Consider the following 23,413-nt stretch of genomic DNA (forward strand, 5'->3'; position numbering starts at 1 on the left):
AGCTTTTTGTGGGCCCAGCACTAAACATATTTGTGGGCATGGGGATGGGGGCAAAAGCACAGTGAGGCAGGAGCTAGGGTTGGTCCCTGGAGCAAGGGAGGGGCCATGGGTAAACTGCAAGTGCAGCAGGGCTGGGGAGGGAGTAAACAGGACCCCCGCCCCTGCCCACATAGAGCGGGTACATACCTGGTTCTACCCTATTCTCTTCGTCTGTCTGCACTGAGCTGCCCCTCCTCCCGCAGCAGCAGGACAGGTTCTCTTCCAGCCCTGTGGGGTGGGTGTTGGGAGTGGGAGGAGCAGAGGCTAATGTGGTTATTCCTATAACTGGACTTTTTGTTTCCAGTCAGCACTGCTAACCGGACACCCAGGTTCCATTTTCTACTGGAGTTTCCAGGCTAAAACTGGATACCTGGCAACAGGGGTGCCAGAAAAGCCTGAGGGGGGAGGAGGGGCAAGCAATCATTTTTAAAAGTGAGAGGGCTAAGCCTTAAGGGCGGGGGGGGGGGGACAAGGGGTGAGTGGGCTAGGGAGTGGAGAGGAGCTAGTGGGCACGGCCATGTCTGCTGTACTGCCCAGGTAGGTTGGAGACTGTGGGGATCAGCTGACACAGTATTCCCAGCCCAGGTGCCGTGACAGCCAGTGGTGGATTTAGTGTTAATGGGGCCCCCTGGCCCTGTGCTCAGCTTCATTTTTGGGGCCCCTCCTTGGGACCCAGACAAGAAAAAAAAATTCTCTCTTATCTCCCCCCGCCCCCGTTTTTCATTCTTTTTTTCTTCATCCTCCTCTTATGAGTAATAGCAAGTAAATGAAAATAAAGTGAGGTACCTTGATTGTTCTTGTAGTCTAACTTATTTTTCCACAGACCACTTGAAAATCACGGAGGGCCTCGATGGACCACTTAATGATCTTTCCAAATATTGTAAAAAAACGTTTGGGTACGGGGTCTGGCCAGGAGCTAGGGTGAGGGACGGGGCTCAGGGTTGGGGCAGGAGGTTGGGGTGTGGAGCGCTTACCTGGGGCAGCTCCTGTTTGGTGTGAGGGGTGTAGGTGGGAATTTGGGGGGGGGGTGCAGGAGCTCTCGTTTGGTGCTCAGGATGGGGGTGGGGATGTGGGAGGATGCAGGATTCAGGGCATGGGGTGTGGGGGGGGCTGGGTATGTGTGGGGGTGCAGGAGGCAGGGCAGGGGGCTGAGCAGGGGGCTAGGGGTGTGTGCAGGGGTCAGGGTGGGCAGAGGGTGTGGGCTCAGATCGTGGGGGGTGCACCCCGATTCCAGCCCCTTCCCCAAGGCCCTGCCCCCTCCTCTTCTCCTCCCTCTCTCTGGAGCGGCGAGCATGCTGAGGCTCTGCTCTTCCCCCTCCCTCCTGCCAGCAAACAGCTGATTGGCGGCAGGGAGAGGGGAAGGGGCGGGAACGCAGCATGCTGGGGGAAGAGGTGGGGGAGGAGCTTGGCTGCCGCAGAGCCTGCCCTGCTGCAGCAGGAGCCCCAGGAGGCAGCACCAAGCTTCTGCCCCCGCAGGAGAGAATGGGGTGGGGCGGAGAAGAGTGGGCCGGGGCCCCCGTGGGCCCAGTGCCATGGTAAATCCGGTACTGATCATAGGATCATAGGACTGGAAGGGACCTTGAGAGGTCATCTAGTCCAGTCCCCTGAACTCATGGCAGGACTTATAATACTTAGTCCTGCCATGAGTGCAGGAGACTGGACTAGATGACCTCTCGAGGTCCCTTCCAGTCCTACGATTCTAAGTATTATCTAGACCATTCCTGACAGGTGTTTGTCTAACCTGTTCTTAAAAATCTCCAATGATGGAGATTCCACAACCTCTCTAGGCAATTTATTCCAGTGCTTAACCACCTTGACAGTTAGGTAATGTTTCCTAATGTTCAACCTAAACCTCCCTTGCTGAAACTTAAGCCCATTACTTCTTGTCCTGTCCTCAGAGGTTAAGAAAAACAATTTTTCCCCTCCTCCTTGTAATATTCTTTTACGTACTTGAAAACTTATGTCCCCCCTCACTCTTCTCTTTTCCACATTAAACAAACCCAATTTTTTCAATCTTCCCTCAGAGGTCATATTTTCTAGACCTTTAATCATTTTTGTCGCTCTTCTCTGGACTCTCTCCAATTTGTCCACGTCTTTCCTGAAATGTTGCACCCAGAACTGGACACAGTACTCCAGCTGAGGCCTAATCAGTGCAGAGTAGAGCAGAAGAATTACTTCTCATGTCTTGCTTAAAACACTCCTGCTAATTAAACGGAGCCCCAATCTTGTTCCTATTGAAATCAATGGGGGGTTTTCTCATTGACTTCAATGGAAGCATGAGTCAGCTCTCAAGTGTTTCAGACATACTTCTCCCCGCCCCAAAAAAACCCAACACCACCAAAACACTACCCACCTATAGGGCCTAACCCCGCGGTCCTTTCTCAGGCAATATTCCCTTTGAAGTTAGTGTGGGTTGCCAGGGTATAAATCAGCACACAGGCTCCAGTTCAGCTAGTTACTTCAGCACATGCTTAAATTTAAACACATGAATAGTTCCACTGGAAATCAAACAGAACTACTCGTATGCTTAAGTGCTCTGATAAATCAGGACCATAATTCTGTTCAGTATATTCCATTCTTCGTCTAAAATGTTTCCCTTTTTTGTTCAAATTACTGATCAAAACAATTTGGAATTCTCTTGATGTTCCTATGCATTGGACTTGTACAGCCAAGATATTTCCATCCACCAGTCCGCACAGATGTATTTTATCATTACCAAATCCTATAATTAAACATAACTACATCTACTGAATTGTAGAACACGAGACTCCATGATATCCAGTAGGGACTTCACCATTGCTCTCGATTTTATGTGGCAGATACTCAGATACTGTGGTGCTGGGCAGCAGTATAATGCCTCAAGATGGGTAAATTGTGCTGCTGTGATATTTGTCACCAATGATTGGATGGAAATATGGAGCTGATCTGACAGATTTTACTGTTTCTTTTAAAACTTTCTCATTAGTAACATGAAAATCCTTAAAGTGGAAGGTAGGAAATCAGGCAGAAAATTAGGTAGTTATGCAGTGCTACACAGAGACTTATTAATCATCAAATAAAACCTTTTAAGAGGTGTAAAATCTGGTGCCTTTCATTTGGGAGCTTGATAAACCTAGCAAAATCAAGATCTCTGAAAGAAGTTCACTATTGCAAGTTCCAGCATTTGAGGTTATGATTAGATTCTAATCCGAGAGAGGAATATATTGAACTGTTTGTTAAAGCGTCATTGAAGGGACACCATCAATTTAGAAATCACACTTCTGTCAAAATGTTTTGCTGCTGTTACAAACAGCACCTAACATAACTAAGTGAAAGAAACTAGAAGGGGAAATTTTATCCATTTTTTGTGTATTTACTTTGCTCATTTGACAGCACTTGTGAATAGTCAGTCCCACTTTCTCTTACATAGCTACTCAGTTTCCCTTGTTACAGGACTTACATGTAGCAAAAGAGGAGAGAAAAATATTTTTACGAACAGGAAAATGTGATTGTAAAAATCAGAAAAAATTGACGGGGGACACAAGAGCAAGCATAGTATCTGAAACTACTTTAAACTTTCTCATTTAACTAGATTTCAATATGATCGTGTTAATTTAACACACAAATTAATTAATATAATTTGCAGTACAATGGCTCACTATTTCTTGCAGCAGTAAGGAACAATAGCTTCCATCTACTGTTCTGTGATATACAAAACTGCCCATCCTTACTCAAGCACTTAATACTAGTGAACTCGCTTATAGTTCAGAAAAAGCGGGAGGCATTTAAACAGAGCTCCTAGCTTCATTCTCATTCATTCCTTAACTAATCGGAAGAATTCTCTCCTCACTTTTAGTCATGCAATGCATGCATTGACTTCTTTGGAACACATCGACATAACTGAGAGGAGAATTTGACCTAAGTTGTTTTTAAAAAATCTTTTTCCCTGAAGAACATCTCTAATGAAATGTGGACTCCTCATTTTGCTATAGATAAGGATAACTTGAATAGAAAGTTCAAATTACCTGCCCTGTCCATTTACATTATATTGCCTTTTTAATATACATTCAACAACAAAATTGATCAAGCATTATAAAAGCTCCCTGCAAATAAGCTTTGAGGAAAAGGTTAAGATATGTCCTTTTTTTTTAGTGCTTACTAAAAGTATGTGAAATGGGGATATTATCAGAGGAAAAACAATCTGACCATGCAGAACTAGCATTTAAGCCAACGATGCTGTTGACTTCGCTATTATTGCCTGCTGGCATTATCTTATTTAAGAAAATATGATTTGAGCACTTCCCAGACATGAACTCTAAGCACGAGTGCTCAGTTTTCTTGAATGAGAATGGCTCATTTGCTTCTGTTTTCCACGGGGCAGGCTGAGGCACTGGAAGAAGATAGAACCTTTACTGCTTTCACTGTAGCAGACTCCCCTAAAGTGGCTATTTTCTGGAAAAACTCCAAGCCTATTTTAGCGCATCATGGAAAATTAAGAAAGAAATAAGGATTAAAATTGTCCTTCCTCTTGCTATCATATTTCATGTTGCTCAGAAAAAATAGAATCTGCCTTCTAAACAACCAAGTCCTACACAATCCTAGATCAAAGGATGATGATAAACATGAATATCGGTAAAATATTTCATATATATTTCAAGCAACAAGTGACAAAACTTCCATTGACTCTATTGGGAGCAGAAGCAGGCCATTTGTGTAGGTAGATTAGATTAGATTGATAATTTCCCATTAACACTAAATGATGTCACTATGAATCCCAGGAAACATACTGTCTGAATTTTAAGGCAAAAATTGGGTGTAAGTATTAAAATATAGAAAAAATATATTTGGACTAGAACCAGATTATCTCATGGTGTCTTTCCTTAAATAGTTTTTATCCTAGAACCATATAACAGAAGACATATTAACACAACTCTCTGACTACAGGTAAAATTTTAGGGTAAAATTCCACTGTCTGATCTACATACTGGAGGCCGGAGTCTCAGGTGGTGTAAATCAGCATAGCTTCTTTGTATTCAGTGAAGTTATCTCAATATTATCTGTTGTGGACCTGGCCCAGGATGTAGACTCTACTGTTTGGCTCTCACTCCATGGCTGGGGGATTGATGTCGGTGGGAGATTTGCTCACATAGAGCAGTATAGTGAAGGTCAGGCCCATTGTTCACATTGGAAAGACAACCTATGGGCTATGTCTTTCCACATTGTCTATGAGGTTAGGGCATTGCAAGGTGAGCAAATTCAGTTTCCAAGGCATGGCTGTATCAGATTAGTATTTGTCTTTCTGAGGCTTGAAGTAGGAGAGATGTAAGTAGTTTGCCCAATTCCAGTAAGTGCATCTCAATCAGATGACTAGAGAGAAACCATAATGTCCCAGCTGCCCAGAACTCAAAGGAAAATGATGTGTTTTTAACGGAGAGAGCAGAAGGAATATTTCTAACACTAACGGAACACACAAAGTTTACATCCTTAGCGCTTACATAAGATTTTAAAAGGCTCACTTCTCTCCCAGGAGTCTGCAAGGACAGCTGTGGCAGAGGGGCGTTCACCTCCTAAGGAGGCGGGGGCAGGAGTAACATCTGCCCTTTCTCAGAGGAGGAGTTTTAACCAGCCTGTGGTTGGTAGGAGTCCCATGAGTGGAAGCTGCCCAGAAGATGCACTGAATCAACACGTATCCAGGGTGCCATGGCCCTGCCCCCATCCCTAGATGGCCCAAACTATTTTCTGGGCTGTGCCTGCCAGCTCCAGACCCTCTGTGGACTGGCATGTGGGTGACTTGAGCTTCTGAATCCCACTGTCCGGGCAGACTGTATCGTTGGGGCTGGCAGCTTGATTTAACACATGCAGAAATATCTTTTAACCCTATGATAGACTATCATAAAATCTTGCCTACAGAGTGCTTCATATGCACTAATTCTCCTTCTCAATATCCTCACCAGGTAGATGACCTGGGATTGTAGCTGAGCTTTCACAAGCTGGGAAAGGAAGATCTCAAGTAATTTGCCCAAAATCAGACAGAGCCTATGTCAGAGCTAAGATTAGAATTCCGGAGTCCTGTGCGTGGATCAGTAGCTCATATTGTCTCCCTGCTTAAATAACCACTTCACTATTAACTTCTTACTCTTTAAGGCCCTGATTCAGCAAGGTACTTAAGCACATGCCTAATTCAAAGTACATGAGTTATCCTACTGACTCCAGTAGGACAAATCACATGCTCAAAGTCAGGTATATTCTTAAGTACCTAGCTGAATTGAAGCCTAAGTTAGAACTGTTCTTAAATGGGAAGTCTACATGCTTTTTCGGGGGGAGGAAGTGATGTTAGGTATGCAAGATAAAGTTGCCCAGCTGTCCTTGCTTTTAAAAGCCTTAAGGGAATCAATCTTTCAATCACTATGTAACCTTAAACTGTTATTTAAAACTTCTAATTGTTTTAGACATATATAGTCCTTCAACACTGGTTTATAGGAGTCTGAGACAGATTTTTTTTTTTAACTGAATATTTGCCCAGTCTGAAAGAAACCCCACTATCCATTTAGTTCTGAGCTCTTCTCTCTTTCCAGTATACGGGATCATTTCAGAATGTTTGGAGTTGGGACTTCCCTTCAAGAGTCCAATGCCAAAGAGAATCCAGTGTTAGTAACTAGTGACCTATCAGTTCTAGCGTAGGGACCTTGAAGGAAGTGAAGAGCTTGACCATACTTTCCTTGATATCTCACATAAGAACATGCAAATGCAGCAGTAGAGTTTCCAAAGGTAGTAGACATGTGAGCACTGGGATCCTTTGACCTAACCAGAATTAGACCACAGGAGTTCTCCTGCACAGTGCAAGTAACCAACCTGTTGATCAGCACTGCAAACTGATGGATGCTATTTCTGTGTTTGCCTAATACCATATACGGTGTTCAGTCTGTATTTAAAACTTGTACTGTTTCCTAATATAGTCAAGAAAGGGAAATCCCTGTGCCCATATTTTAAGTCTCTGCTCAAGGACACAAGCCTGCAGAGATGCCTTTGCGTGGTCACATTTTGGAGGTTCTTGTGATGGCTACTGTACAGCTAGACCTATACTCAAACATATTCCTTAGATTCAGGAAGGAAAAGATCAAATAGAAGCAGTCTCCTGTGAAATAACTCAAATGGTATATTAAAAAACTGTCCAATAATAATTCATCTATATAAATATAAATTAAAATAATGGGAAGATGTTAAATTCGTAAATGATTGTAGTTCCCATTCTACAACACAACTTTTTTCCTTCTCATTTTCTTTTTTAAATCTAACATGAAGTTTTGATTATGAATAAATGATCAGACAGGTTTATAGTTCTTTACCTGTGAATTGTTTAAGAGCGGATACTGAAATCTGCTAGCTAGCCACAGTCATGCAAACAAATTTCAGCCTGTGAAGTGCTTGCAAACTGTTCACTTTGACTACCTGCTATTCATTATTTGTGGTACGTGATTAGTCACTTATGTCATGTGCTATTGTTTCTGCTACTGATTGGATAGCTGAAACCTGTTAAAATAAAAGCATAATGAAAAGCAAATGATGAACAACAAATAGTCAATGTTCTTGTTTGCGTGAATATCCTTATTCACATGTAAAGAATTATTCCCTAAATTCTTGTGTTAACAAAAACCCCAAAGCCAGGTAATAAGGACATTCATGTGGTCTGACCAAGCAGCAATTTGGAACTAGAATGAATTTTTTGCAAACAGCCTTTGCAGTATTCATCCAGCTCTACATTATGTACATACCACCCTACTTTAAAAAAAAAAATCAATGTCAGTTTCAAGTTTTTTCCCAATTATCCTGAGATTTTAATTTAGAGAATTGCTATCTGGTTAAACAGAGACTGTAATGTTTTTCAGCTCATTGAAATTGCTCATATACAGATCCATAGGCATTTCCATGTACATGCAAGCACTAAGAATGGTGGTGGCCAGTTCTGCCCATTCACCCTGTGCAACCCCAGCAAAGTAACTGCAGTCAAGAACTATGGCACGTGGTATGCAAAGTATGATATTTCTATCGAACTTGACATTTGAACATTCTTGTAGCTATCTCTTATTGTTAGAGATGATTAGGTGGATATGTAACTGAAAATTCTTACTTCACCCAGGTATATGTTCTGATTTCTCTATGGCTATATCATCGTTGTGTTGTATAAAAGGCTGTATAGGAAAGCGATTTTCTTATTAAAATATTGTGTTAAATATGTTTGATCTTCATGTTTCTCAATGTTTCTTGAAACATTCTGAGTTACACTATTCTTCTCTATTCGGTTTTCCTTGCAGACATATTCAGGCCTCTTCTGTGTTGTGGTAAACCCATACAAATACCTGCCCATCTATTCAGATAAGATTATTGATATGTACAAAGGGAAGAAGAGGCATGAGATGCCACCCCATATCTATGCTATTGCAGATACAGCATACAGGAGTATGTTGCAAGGTAAGGCTGGAAAATATCCTGGCTTAGCAATGTTTATAAAACTTAGAAATCCCTGAGCAGCAGCAGAATATGATTGTTATAAAAGTTTATTCCATCTAGGAAAGGAGCACAGTCAGAAGAAGATTTATAGCTCTCTTCAATTACAGAAAAGAGACATGGGCTTTCTAAAGCTTCCCGAGGAATTCTTTGGCAGGAATTGCGGTCCATGAACATTATGTGACTCAAAAAGGAAAAACAATCGATTCACCAGTCTGAGTGGAGGCATGTGGGCAGGGTTTAAAGTCAAGCAAATAGTTTTGGCAAATACGGGCATGGAAAAAACTCCCTTTGTACATGGAGACTATTCCAAGGCTAGCCGCTAAGTTTTGCTGACTCCTGGTCAGCGTTACTGTGTGCGTGCTGCAGTAAAGTGAAGCCAAGTGAAATCCAGTAACTTCTTGGTGACTATCATTTGGTTGCATTCTCACATTTTGGAGCTGGGGTCCTATCTTCGGCATCAAGAATGCAATCAGCTTTCTAACGATAAAGAGAATGAGCTGCAGTGGGAACAGGATCAGGCCCAAAAAGTAATGTGGAAGAGACTTTCGAGGTAACATACCTCCTCTCACTCGTGCTGTCATTGTTTTATCATAGACTCAGAGAAATAACCTCTTGAGGCCCCATCCAGTCGTTTATCTAGTCCATCCCCCACATATTGAAGTGGGACCAAGTAAACCTAGACCATCCCCGCCGGGTGCTTGTCTAGCCTCTTCTTAAAAAGCTCCAATTATGGGGATTCCACAACCTCCCTGGGAAGCCTATTCCTGTACTTAACTATCCTTAGTTAGAACAGTTGATCCCTGTCTTCCTTATAACAGTCTTTATCACAGAGGTTCCCAAACTGTGGGGTGCGCCCCCCTAGAAGGCATGGAGGAACGACTAGGGGTGTGTGGCAGGACCCAGGACAGCCCCGCAGGGGGGCAGGGAGGGAACGCCACCCATCCCCTCCCCACCACCAGATTTGCTCTGGGCCCACTCCCACGCCTGGCCCCCTCCTAGTCTCCTGTCCCAGCACCTACCCCCATCCCCAGCCTCGGTGCGGTTCCACTCCTGGCCCCGCCCCCAGCCTCAACTGCTGGCTGCGGTTCTGTTTTCGGCCCGGGGCCGAGGCTGGGGGTAGGGCTGGGAGGGGAGCCACATCTGGCTGCGTGCCCGGCTGCCGGCTCCCACGACAGCACGGCTGCGGCTCCACTCCCACGCCCAGGCCCTCTCCCAGCTCCACACCCATCCCCAGTCTTGCCCCACCCCCCCCACACACGTGGACCCGCTCCCATCTCCAGGAGGGCGGCAGGGTGCGGATGGAGGTAAGGGGGGGTGCAACCCTCAAAAGTTTGGGGACCGCTGCCTTAACATATTTGAAGACTGTTATCAGCTCCTTCCCTCAGTCTTCTTTTCTTTTAAGTTTCTAGTCCTGTTTTTTTAAACTTTCCTCACAGATCAGATTTTCTAAATCTTTGTTTTTGTTGCTCTCTTCTGGACTCTTTCTTCAATTTGTTCACATCTTTCTTAAAGAGTGATGCCCAAAACTGGACACAATATTCCAGCTGAGGCCGCCCCACTACAGAGTAGAGTGGAACAATGAACTCCCATATCTGACATATAACACTCCTGTTAATACACCCCAGAGTGATATTAGACTATTTTTTGCAGCTTTATCACATTGTTGACTCATATGCAGTTTGTGATCAACTAGAACACCCAGATCCTTTTCAGCAGTACTACCACCTAGCCCAGTGGTGGTCAAACTTTTTGGCCCGAGGGCCACATCAGGGAATAGAAATTGTATGGAGGGCCATGGATGCTCACAAAATTGGGGTTGGTGGGGGAGTGGGTGTGGGCTCTGGGGAGGGGCTGGGGGTGAGGAGTTTGGGGTGTAGGAGGGTGCTCTGGGCTGGGACCGAGAGGTTCGGAGGGAGGAGGGGGAGGGGAGATTATGGCTAGGGCAGGGGTGTGGGAAGGGGTTCGGGTTCTGGCTGGGGGTGCGGGCTCTGTGGTGGGGTGGGAATAAGAGGTTTGGGGTGCAGGAGGGTGCTCTGGTTTAGAGAGTGGGAGGGGGATCAGAGCTGGATCTGGGGCAGGGGGTTGGGGCGTGGGGAGAGGCTCGGGGTGTGGCCCCTGGTGGGCTGAATCTGGCCCGAGGGCCATAGTTTGCTCACCCCTGACCTAGCCAGTTATTCTCCATTTTGTCTGTGCAGTTGATTCCTCCTTCATAAGTATAGTCCTTTGCATTTTGTCGCTACTGAATTTCATCTTGTTGCTTTCAGATATAAATCTGTAAAGCCTTATGTAAAAGCTTTTAGTCTAAGAAAAACCAACAGATTTTGGGTGGTGGTGGGGAATAGAAAACAATCAGTTTATAACACTGCACCAGTACAGGGTAAGTTGACATATTGGTCTACTGTCTCAGAACCAGCCACAAATGTGGTTCAGAAAATTGGGGTTCAGATGAACTGCACTCTTTGTCCCCTGATTGTTTGAGCATTTAGATGTTGAAAGATATTGAAAAATGAAGTTCAAGGGCCCAGTCCTGCAGTCCTCATCGAAAAATTTTGCCTGAGCAAGAACTCCCCGACTGGGCCCTGAGCTTGCTTGACTTGGGAAAACAAACCAGGAATGTTTACAAAGCAGTATTGCAGCCCAATAGCTGAGCTACTGAGAAGTACTGATTTCTTTGTAATATATTGTTTGTGTAATAAGCTTAAGCATATGTACACAAAAATGTGATTGCTATTCAGAGAAATTGTGCAGAGCTCAGCAAAGCATTTTGCACCCTGTATTATTTGTGTCATTTTCCTATGTAGTCAATTTATTCAAAACTCTATGAAATACTACAAGTATTGTTCTGATGCTGTATTTGTGCCTTCTCTCTGAGAAATATAATTGATAATCTTAGTTGCTAGGTATAAGGAATCAAAAATTAAAGTTACCAGCCCTTAACCAATAATCTGGAATATCGTAAATGGTGGCAATTGTTTCATTCACAAGACTTACCCAAGACACAACAAAGGAAGCTAATTTCCTGTTTTTCCATGAAAAGCAGTGCTCCTCTTGTATAAGACTGGCTTTGTTGTGTTATTATGTAACATCAACAGACCCCAGTTGTCAGGATTGAACCTGGGACCTCCGGAGCTTAGTGCATGAACCTCTACTACGAGAGCTAAAAGCCACAGGGCTGTTAGCTAAGGCTGTAGAGCAAACTCATTAATCGCTGTCTCACTAAGTGATCTCTGTGCCACTAGATGGGACAGAACACTACACCCAGAAGGTGTGTGGGTTACAATTAGTATGTTAGGTTCTGCTTGCAGCCTATATTAACTGACCGTAGATAAATAATAGACTTCAGCTGACTTTAAATACCTAGCAGGGTATTTTAATGTAGTTGGATATTAATATTGAAATACATCTGTTGCCTATAGGCCAACAGTTTCAAATAGTGGGGACCTAAAGTGAGGTCCCAGAATCCATATTTAGGAAGTAGCCGGGTTTTTTTATTATTATTATTTTCCCCCCAGAAGACGTGAGCACTCACAGCTCCCTCTGACTTCAGTGGAAACTGTGAGTGCTCAGTACTCCTGAAGATCAAACCACTTACTTCGGTCCTAAATATGGATTCAGGTGTCCAACTTTACACATCTGCACTTTCAAACATTGGCCAGAGTGTGTAGAAATATATATAATCCTATTTAAATCCTGGGCAATCAAGTAGCTGCCATATTGTATCAGCCTTTGTTAGCTTTGTGGCTGATGTGATGAATGCACAATTTGCTTTTCTTATCTAGAAACCACTTTGACTTCTCCAGCTGAGTGGGAATGGAAGATAGGGTCACAGTCTGACATGGAAAGCAGGGAGTTTTGACACTTCACCATAATGCACAGAGAAGATAACAGACAATGTGCCTCCCTCCCCTAATTATAGCAGCAGTTACTCTTATAAAAACATGCATATCAAATCCTCTTACACTCAAATTTATTGCATAAACATACAAGGGTCAGATGCTGGAATCTAGCTTAATGAGATCAGGGAAGTCTCTTTCCAGAATAGCATAACCATGGTAGAGTAACCCACGCAGTATAAATTGATGCCATATCCAGTCCGTACTGTATTTGTCTGGTTTTAGAACTACCCCTTGACATTAGGGACACAGTGCTGTCTAGTGGCGAGAGCTAGAAACTCAGTCAGGTTATGCACTGACGTGAAAGAGGAGAGGTGTGTGAGAAGGATGAAGGCCAAACATCAGTGCCTCTCTCACAACTTCACCATCACCGGCCACAAATTAACGCCTGACAGGAATGGTGCCTTTGCTCCATAGGAAGCTTGTTACAGAGTAAAACAGAAAGGAGAGGGTTAAAGGCTACCTGGCTGACATATGATCCAACAGGGGTTTAAGGAAGTGGTGTCCTCTTTCCAGGAGAGAAGGGCAAGGGAAAAGCCTCTGGAGATTACAGCCCTTGTAGGGCAGGGGAATTACTTTGGTTTTGGTGTTACTTATCAGTTTTAACCAGAAAACTGTGCCCTGAGGCAAAGACCTGAAACAGACTTGGGCCTGCTTCGGTTCTTTCCTGAGCTGGTGAGATAGCCCATGGGCTTACAGAGCATCCTCACTCTTGCTTTTCCTGGCTACCTCCCCACCCTCCTCAGTCTTCCTGAAATTCACTTGCCGTTGAGAGATTGCAACTGCTCGTCTCACAGATTTTACCTTGGAGGACTTTGGTTTGTTTCTGTGTTCCTTGTTGTGTTTGAGGGGTGGCGTTTTAGGAGTTGTGGTGAGTTTTTTAAAACGGCAAATAGAATTCCTTGTTTGTTTACCCTGCCCTTTTTTGACTCCTATTGCTGGCACCAGTTCTGAGGGGATCTCTGCTGTTGTGGCAATGTGATTAATGTACTTCTTTGAAAGTTACCCTTCTTGACAGCGGAGAGGAAGAGGACGGGTGGGAGGGAGAAAAAGGGGGATGAGTTCATGAGAAGAACCTAAGAGTCTTTAACTGGATGTACTTTGACTGTCTGTAACACTCAAACCCTACACAGCAGCAGTTCAATGGGAGGAGCAGTCCCATGAGATCTTGTCACAAGCCCAGGACACCCCCCCACTTCTTATTTTATTTATTTATTTGTAAATGGTATTTTGGATTCTCTCCGTTTCAGCGAGAGCCCCAGCTGCTTTTGATACTTTAAAAACTGTGCTTTTGTCTGTTTGTGCTTTGCACACCTATCTGAATCCAACTTCAAAATATCTCCATTTGTTCTACCAGACTTTACCCCCAGCTGGAGTGGTGAAAGTGCATTTCGGTGGGAGTTGCGGGTGAGCGACAGAATATGTATATATAAAGTGTATGGACACGCACTGGCAAATATGGGGTTTGAACAAATATGTTTACAGTTGGAGTGTAAACAGAAAATCATGTTAGCAAAGCATGCATTGCAGCACTAACTCCCTGCATATTTTCCTTGTGAGTTTTTAGTATCTTGCTTAGTCAACAGGCATACAGTGTCCTTTAAAAACCAGGAGTATCTTTATGTTTATAAAGTGTGAAGAATTGTGCTTTAATATTTCCTCCTCAGGACAGCATGGCCCAGGGCAATCCACTCACTTATCCTTGGCTGACGGACTTTGCTTTCATAAGGGGGCAATCCCTCAGCTGGTATAAATTGCCATAGCTCCATGGAAGACAACAGAATGACGATGACAACATCACTGGCTGAGGATCTGCCCCCAAGAGTTTGTAATGCTGCTGGAGTAAAAAACATATCCAAATACCTAAGCAGAGAACTCTTCTTCTATTATGCATTTGGTCCTCGCTAAGTGGCACTCCCCCTTTGTTTGGTTCATATTTAGGCATCAAATATGAAGTCTGAGATAAGTTTTTGAGTTGTTCTAATGCTCAAAAACATAGCCAAGGAAAACCGACGTTAAATATTTGGGTACCTGCCCAACACCCACACAAATGTGTATTCAAACGAGGGGAAAATGTAAGGAGATATTGACTGGGAGATAGACACACAATTCCCATTAACTTCACTGGGAGTTGAGCACCTAAATCCCAGAGGTGATGTTGAAAATCTTATCTATTAGCTCTTCCTCTGAGAGTAGGGGACTGGGAGTCTTGACTAATCAATCTAGCACCATCTGTCACTGGCAGTGTGACGAGGGCCCAATCACTCTCTTTGAGCACCCCTGTTTCCTCATAAATGTAATGGGCATAATAATACTTAATATCTCACGGGACATGTTGTGGTTCCATCCATTAATGATCACAGAGGAGTTAGAGATCTTTGAATGAGAAGCAGTATCAGTGTGCAAAGAGTTGTGCTTCTGATAAGGGGTTCTGAATCTACTTACAAGTTTTCTGCAATGTTTATCATCTAATGGTGATGGTATCTTTGCCTCACTCCCCCTTATTTATCTTGCCATCTCACAGATGGATACTCTTCTGCCCAAGCATCTTTAGAACTGCAGGTAAAAACCCACTACCATCTAAGGCTATGTCTACACGGGGAATTGAACAACACAACTTGTGTCTTTCAGAGGTGTTTAATCCCCACCCGCCCAAAAGACAAAGGTTTTGCCTGGAAAAGTGCCAGTATGAACAGTGCGTTGTCAGCAGGAGAGCTGCTCATTGGGGGTGGAAGTTTTTTGTCAGCAACAGAGCTGACAAACAGCAGCTACCTGCACAACTTTTAGCGGCACGGCTGTACCGACACAGCCCTGTCGCTAAAAGCTGTGTAGTGTAGACATAGCCTCAGACAAAGAAATGCTCCTCTTGAGCTGAATGCATTATTCACTCAATCTGCTTCAGCCTCTTTTCCTTCCCCTCGCACCCCCGTGCTCTTTTGGTGAGCTCTTAATGAGTGTTAATGCAATTTGTGGCAGTGCATCAAAGATTCAAGTGTCCTGCTCTTTATAATGGAGGGGAAAAACTAATACACTCAGGTGAATAAAGTACTGTACTGACAGGATAGAACACAAAGCAGGCCAGGAACCAGATGCTGTAGCATTGCTTCACTTCACAGTTCAGTGTGCTAATAGTTGAACAGTCAAAATTTACACAGGTAAAAGTGGGGTGGGTAAGTACTCCTTTGGGATCCAGGAAGTGGGTGGGCAGAAGCCCGCCCACTGCTACAGGACCTCCCCCCAGCCTAAGGGGTGGATCCACAGGTCCAGGATTCCAAATAATTACGGGGGACAACTAAGGAGATAACAGGAACCGGAGTGAGGTCACAGGGCTAAATGAAGAGAACCTGACGGGGACACCAAGAAGAGAACCCCGGACAGCGGCCAGATCTGTGCCATTGATGGGGCCTTTCAAAATGCCTTCTATATCTCTCATTGCCCATTTGATATCAGAAGTCTTGTGAATTTGAAAAGTGTTCAGAACTATGAATCAAGTGCTCATTGACTGCCCCTAAGCACAAGTAAGTGCTTGAAGCACTGTGCTGTTAAGATTCTGCCCAGATTTTCAAAACAGTCTTGTAAGATCTTCTCTTCTGGCAGTGGAACTGGAGGGAGGCAATTTTCTGATTTCCCCACTGCCACTAGTAGTGAATGTAGCCATTTTGTCTCTGTATGCATAGGTAGACGAATTCATGGTACACACTCTGGCTCTGCTCAGATAAGGCAGAAACATGCCAAGTTATCACCATAGAGAGCAGCCATGAACTTTTTTCTGCTTTTGACTTTGTTTCCTTTAATCTAAATGAAAGAAAGAACATATGAAACGTCTCCTTGAGACAGCACTGTCTCTATCGAGTTGAACTAAGTAATATTGAACGTCCTTGCAGACGAACTATCAAGCTAACCTTATACTTAAAGATGAGGTACATAGAAAACAGCCTTACAGATACATAGCTACATACTTCACAAAAGTGTGGTCATCACTTCCCCACCCCCACCAAAAGGCGATTGGACTTAAACACGGAGGGATGTCAGTTTAGTAGTATTGGTCAATGCTGATGTGCAAAGCCAGCTTGGGTAGCAGTAACAATTGGGATAAAGCATGCATATGGATGTGAAGGCTCTGTCTGTAAGAATCAAAGATGAAGAGAATCTATTACAGCCTCCTGCCAACTCCAGAACCTTGTTTCTTTGATGTAAAAAGCCATGAAATAAACAATTTTAAAAACTGTATTGCTTGGAAAGCTTGGGTTAAAAATAATGAAAGAAAATAAACTAGTTAATAAGTGGGGGAAGAGGGAGGGAGAGAACCTGCACCTTTAAAGTTTTTATTAGATTCATACAAGTTAAAATGGTGAAAGGGGGCTGCAGATGAAAAGCCATCTTCCTGCTGTGACTTTCATGGGACTGCATCAGACACATCCCCTTTAGGCAGTGTAGCCAGTATAAATGTAAAGAAGCCAATGTCTGATCACAGCTTCAGTCGGTTTTCTCCTTTTATGGTAAAGCTGCCAACTTGCTGCTTCCTTGTGAAAAACCATCAGATCATGTTTGTGATTAAGCAGAACTAACTGGTCTATTGAGAACCTTGGGGCACACAAGAGTTACAAACAGACTGAAGGCATATCAATAAAACAGCTCAATAGCTTCTAGAGAAAACAACTTGGGTTTTCAGAAAGACTGGTAGGGGTGGAGATGATTTTAGGGCAGTAGTCCCCAAACTTTTTACCTTGTGCCCTCCCCTTATCCCTGTCTTTGTGCACACATACACACCCACCCACCCCCCAGAGCCGAGCCACAGCTCAAGGGGGACGGGGACGGATGGGGATGGGGTAATGGGGCTGAGGCTGGAGCCACAACTGGGGGGTGGGGCCGGAGCCCCAGGTGTGGGGCCGGCAGCCAGGACCAAGAGCCAGGAGCGGAGCTGGGTGGCACTGTGATGCTCCCATAAGGGCTGGCCCAGGCCCCAGCGCGCACACACACACATACACTCCTCTGCGCCCCCTGAGGGCGGCACACCACACAGTTTGGAGACCTCTGTTTTAGGGCACAAAACTGGGTCTGTATTCGCTGGGGGGGGGGGGGGGGGAGGAGACTAAGACTTAAATAAAGTCCCCACAATTCTGAAGGGAATACCGAGGATGGTTATAGCAAGATTATTTGAGTTAATGTCAAATCCAAGAACAAAGGCTATGAACCAAAAGGCCATTGGGCCCTGGAAGAAATATTTTGGATTTTTTTTAAAAACACAGGCCCAGATCCTGTAAACACATATGTATTTTAAGTACTTGCATGCGTAGTACCCTCAAGTCGAACTACTTGCATGAGTAAAATTAAGCACATGTATAAGTATTCTCACAACAGGGCAGTGAGTATAAGTACTCTCGCTATCAGGGCTGACCTTAGGATATTTTGGGCCCTACGCCCTTATGCCCAATGGCAGCCCCGGGGGGGGGGGGGAGGACGAGGCAGCAGAATATGACCCCTACCTAAGGAGACTGCAGTGCGCACTGGGTGCGTGGGAGCCGACTCGCTCTTACCTACTATCATGAGTGATGGGTGAAGTTGCCGCTTGGGGAGGCTAGCTCCCCAGCCCACCTCTTCTGCCTGCAGCCCCTCCCATACTCCACTCCTGCTCCGCCCAGGCCCCCGCCCCACTCCACCCAGGCCCTCCCCTCTCCCCACTGTCTCCCCACCCTCTTCCCTCCCCCACCCTGCTCACCCTCTTCCAGCCAAATCCCTGAACCCAAATGAAGCAAATGATATTGAGGGGGCAGGGGGGAAGGAACCACTCTCCTGCAATTTCTTTCTAAAGCAAATGAAGCATGTTTTCCACTGCATGCCAGATGGTGAAGACTGGACATGCAGAAGGAACCTAATTAAAAGTACTGAATTTTGGAATAAAAAAAATATCCATCATAGGTTGTTGGTTTTTTTTTTTTTAATATATATGCCCTGAGGTTTGTCAGAGATTTATTTGCAAAAACTTTGTAGTAAGGGCGAGTCAGCTGTCTTGCTGAATACTATGGGATACATGGTGCAGCTCTTCTCTGTTTTACATTTTCTTAAATTAGTATTGCTAAGATGGTTTTATATTTTAAATGTACTCTTAAACCTTCATAAAGTAATCATTCCAGATTACTACATATTTAACTCACTGAAACAAAGACATTATTTTAAACTAATCAGTCACAGACTTTTCCTGTGTTCATAACAATTTTCATTGTTTTTAGAAAAAGGGAACACTAATTTACTTTGTGTGATCTCCCTAACAATAGACATGTTTATGAAATTTCATCGAAGTGAGCTGTAGCATTTATTTATGCGCAAATAAATTTGTTAGTCTCTAAGGTGCCACAGGTACTCCTTTTCTTTTTAAAAAATATGTTTCCAAAGATTTTAGGCATAACAAAGGAGTTTATATCTTACTAGGTACTGATTTTGCTGGAGCGTTCTCTTAAAACTAATTCATCAGATAGTCAGAAGTAAAGAAAGGGAAACTCTTTGTCCAGCTCTCTTGAAGGAAACAGTTGTTGTCCCTTTAAGAAAAAAGAAAAGGAGTACTTGTGGCACCTTAGCGACTAACCAGTTTATTTGAGCATGAGCTTTCGTGAGCTACAGCTCACTTCATCGGATGCATAGCATATCGTGGAAACTGCAGAAGACATTATATACACACAGAGACCATGAAACAAAACTTCCTCCCACCCCACTCTAAGGTGCCACAAGTACTCCTTTTCTTTTTACGAATACAGACTAACACGGCTGTTACTCTGAAACCTGTCCCTTTAAGGGCTCTCTTCACTGGGTGGGGTTGGGAGGCGGGGGGGGGGGGGTGAAAAAAGAAGGGGATGGACAGAAAGGACAGGAAAACTTTGGAACCAAGTTTGTTTTTAACTATAGTAATTAAAAATGTGTATTTTAGATAAGGGTGGTCTTTTGAAGGATTTATTTAAAAAACTATATGTCTGAAGACCCAGGCATTTAAGGCTATAGATGATTGTGCATCTAAAAAAATCTATGCAAGGATTTTTTAGAGATGTTATTTTATAATCTTTACCAACTCACTAATTAAATATTTTTAAAGCAAATTTTAAACCAAGGTCCTGTAGACTAACATGTTCTGAGTAAATATTATAGTAATGCGCCACTGTTTTTGTCAGTAAATTCAGAAACTGACAGTATATACCTGGGGGTTGGCAAATGCCTGTTAAATGGCTTCATTACCACTTAACATGGCTGTTACTCTGAAACGGCTCTTTAACAGTTTCACTGTTGTGCTAATAAGTCTGGCAGGCTTTTTCACTTTTAAATTACTAGATCCCCTGTGGAGGAAGACTCACCAGGCTGCAGCAGCCAGTTGTGGTGGGAGCCTGCAGGAAGGGTCAGAACAGGGATAGGAAGAGGCGGGAGGGTAGACACTAAGACCCAGTAAGAAAAGGAGTACTTGTGGCACCTTAGAGACTAACAGATTTATTTGAGCATAAGCTTTTGTGAGCTACAGCTCACTTCATCGGATGCATGAAGTACTGTCCCAAATTTTCAGGTGCCCTATGCAGCCGCGTATGCCTAAGGACGGCCCTGCTTGCTATCCGCGGCAGAAATAGCAACCAAAGTGGATAATTCTAAAAACTAAATGAGACATTATTTGAAGGACAAGACATGTTGAGGTCTGACCATTAATTCAAACGAAAGGATGGCTCTTAACAGGCTCTCTCACTTCGTTCATCCTTAACTTTTGCCATTTGTTAGAACAGCTGATGTGCAATCTATTGGTATTTGTATCTTTGGAAACCTCTTTGGAATTATCTTTGGAAACCTCTGTTCATGCATGTTCACGATTAGTTTGTCAGTAAGAGGATTAGCAGGATTCAGAGAATGCATGGGTCAATGAGATGGAGCTGAAAGCCTAATGACTTTGTATGGCTGCCAGGTGGGAGGAGGGGAAGATGGGGATAAATCCTGGGGGCCAGTGCATGTGAGTGAACAGGATTCTATGGGTGCCTTGTGCAAGTTCCCCTCAATGCCAATAAGTCTCTTCTCACAACATTCCAACTCAGGTGGTGACATACACACCAATGCTAGCTTATGGGGTGTACCTCTGAGAAGCCTGAGCTGCTGTATGGTCTCTGCTTCACTTTGTACTCTCCGATTGACACATAAATTACACCCAGAGCAGAGCTGGGAACTCAGGACATTTCTGCTGATGTCCATCAGGGCAGTAAAAGAACACCCAGAGGTTACAGTCTGCTTGGGTCAGCCAGACTCCAGCTGGTAGATGCAGAAGCAGTCAAAGCAGGGACTGCTGCACCCCCAGGTGCAAGACCCCACACAGACTCTGGGGACACTGGGACCCAGGTGGTGTCTCTCCCACCCTGCTCCCCCACCCACAGGCAGTCTTAGCGGAAAACCATTGAGAGGACCCAGCCAAAGTCTTTGGCTGGCAGATGCAGAAGCAGCCAAAGCAAGTGCCTCTGGAGATTGAGAACTTTCTACAGTTTTGACTGGACTGTCTCTGCCCTGTGCTGAGTAGCTGCTTGCTCCAACTCTCTGCCTCAGTCTCTTCACCTACTTGACCCACTTCACCTTCTTCTCTGTTGCCCCATACCCCCTTCCTTTCTATGTGTATTTAGCTTATCTCCTCCTTACTAACCCCCTCCACTTACCCACCCAAATAACTGTGGAACTAACATGATGTTTACTGCCATCACACATTGTTCACTCAGCTGGTGTGTTCTACCCCTTCCCCCAGCCTGTGTCCATCTTGTCTATTTAGACCATAAACTCTCTGTGGAAGGGATAATCTGCTATTCTAGCACAATGGGGCCCACTCTTGGTGGCCCTCAGACACTACTGTTATCAACCATGATTATTACAGTATTGAGAGAGCAGAGAGAACGGTCAATGGTGAGTGAGGGACACAGTCTTTACTGAGAGCAGGGCACTACTAAAAGGTGGAATTAAGTACTGCTGTTTAGCAGTTGAAAGGATTGAGAGAGAAGGGAAAATGGGGAGAAGAACAAGAGCAGAAATGGATAAGAAAAGAGAAGTGGTTAGAAAATCTTGGGCTGCCTTATCCCATCCGAGTATTTTCTCATGTCCCCAGGGCTCAGAAATTCCATTGGAAGCTCTGTATCTAGGAGTTACTGTTCTGTTTTCTTTAGGGTATTTATGGCTTTATGATGCGATCATCAATACATACCAAATGCTTTGGTTTATGCACAAGTCTATTTTTAGCAAAAATTCTATCTCCAACTTAAAAGAAGTCCAACTCAGCCCTACTTAGAAGTTTTAGTCCAATGAAGATGGCTCACTACTCCCCTGGTCAAGAGCATTTTGAGAGGACCCTATCATATTACCTTCTAGTAACCAACTTCTTAGTAAAATAAATGTAGCTATTTAGTTTGTACCAATCTACAAACTAAAGCTTTTAAAGTACGCTACTTACAGCATGAGTATTCAATGAAGAAAAGGACTATTATTGTTGTAGGATCTGATCCTACACCACTGAAGGAATGGGAGCAGACTCTTAATATCATTTTATGATAAGTAGAATCAACCACAACCATTTCTAGACTTGTGATATGGAAGTCGGTTTACAATCGTACAAACTTAAGAGGCTAAATTCACCCTATTTTGCCACATTTTTATATATATATTGTGATGAAGTTCCTCCTCTACCTTGGTGGGTCCTCTGCTTATTGGTGGATTTTGCTTGCCTCAGAGATTCACAGTAGCCCCCAGTTTGGCCACTTTCATGGCTCAAATCTGCCATACAATCAGATAACCTTATCACTGGCCAGCATGGGGGAAAAAAAAGAGTAAGAACAATCCCTATAGTCTCTGCCGATCCACCATGTGGGTCAGGGAACAGCCTAGAGACCTTCCCCTCTGGTGGAACCTCCTGTGTTGGATCAGGAGTTGGGAGGTTTGGGGGGAACCTGGGCCCGCCCTCTACCCCGGGTTGCAGCCTAGGGCCCGTGGGCTGCAGCTGCGTAGAGTGCCTTCTGGAACAGCTGTGCAACAGCTACAATTCCCTGGGCTACTTCCCCATGGCCTCCTCCCAACACCTTCTTTGTCCTCACCACAAGACCTTCTTCCTGATGTCTGTTAACGCTTGTACTCCTCAGTCCTCCAGCGGCACGTCCTCTCACTCCTAGCTCCTTAAGCACCCCTCACTAACTGGAGTGAGAGCCTTTTTAAACCCAGGTGCCCTGATTAGCCTGCCTTAATTGATTCTAGCAGCTTCTTGATTGGCTGCTGGTGTTCTAATCAGCCTGACTACCTTAATTGTTTCCATAAAGTTCCTGTTTGTTCTGGAACCTTCCCTGTTACCTTACCCAGGGAAAAGGGACCTACTTAACCTGGGGCTAATATATCTATCTTCTCTCACTCTCCCGTAGCCATCTGGCCCAACCCTGTCACAATATGTATATAGTAGAGAAAGCTTTGATTAATTAGATATGGTATGAATTAGCACCCAGTGTTGGTAACCTAGTAGCAAAGCATACATAATTAAAGGGGATGTGCAGCACTCTGTACCTCAAAGCAACACCCTGGAACCCCCATATTTACCACTGTCATATAATTGATATGTTTTGTACAAAGTATGCCTTGCGAGGTATCATTTTGAAAAACCTCATCTGTTGAACATTAATGTCCTAGTGGATTGTATGTGCTATCATTGTATGTGAAATTAGGAACTTTTGCTACATGTGTGTGTTACTGAACTATGTTGTGAGGTGGGGACACCCACAACCAACCTTTCAGGTACAGAAATGGAGTAGCCAGATGTGCTGATGGCCTATTAAAGGGAATTCACTTTCCCAGTGACCATCCCAGAAGACTTCTCAGAGAGAGCACATAGACAATGCTTTACCAATGGGGGAAGACCCCCGTGTCAAAAGCATAGATCTTTCCAGCAAGCTGGAAAAAACTATAAAAGAGGGGAAGTGACATCATGACTTGCTTCATTCCCCCCACAACTCAACACTTGG

The 23,413-nt window shown here is 44.1% G+C and overlaps 1 protein-coding gene across 1 annotated transcript in view; it reads left to right on the forward strand.

Moving 5' to 3' along the window:
* The window catches only part of MYH11 (myosin heavy chain 11), a 102,550-nt gene that overhangs the window by 19,751 nt on the left and 59,386 nt on the right, over positions 1–23,413 (forward strand). Inside the window, exon 3 of the mRNA XM_074965401.1 lies at positions 8,331–8,487. Coding sequence (XP_074821502.1) covers positions 8,331–8,487 — 157 coding nt within the window. The remainder of the gene's footprint in view (positions 1–8,330; positions 8,488–23,413) is intronic.

This window comes from Natator depressus, chromosome 10 (genome assembly GCF_965152275.1).
Source record: "Natator depressus isolate rNatDep1 chromosome 10, rNatDep2.hap1, whole genome shotgun sequence".
Classification (NCBI taxonomy): domain Eukaryota; kingdom Metazoa; phylum Chordata; order Testudines; family Cheloniidae; genus Natator; species Natator depressus.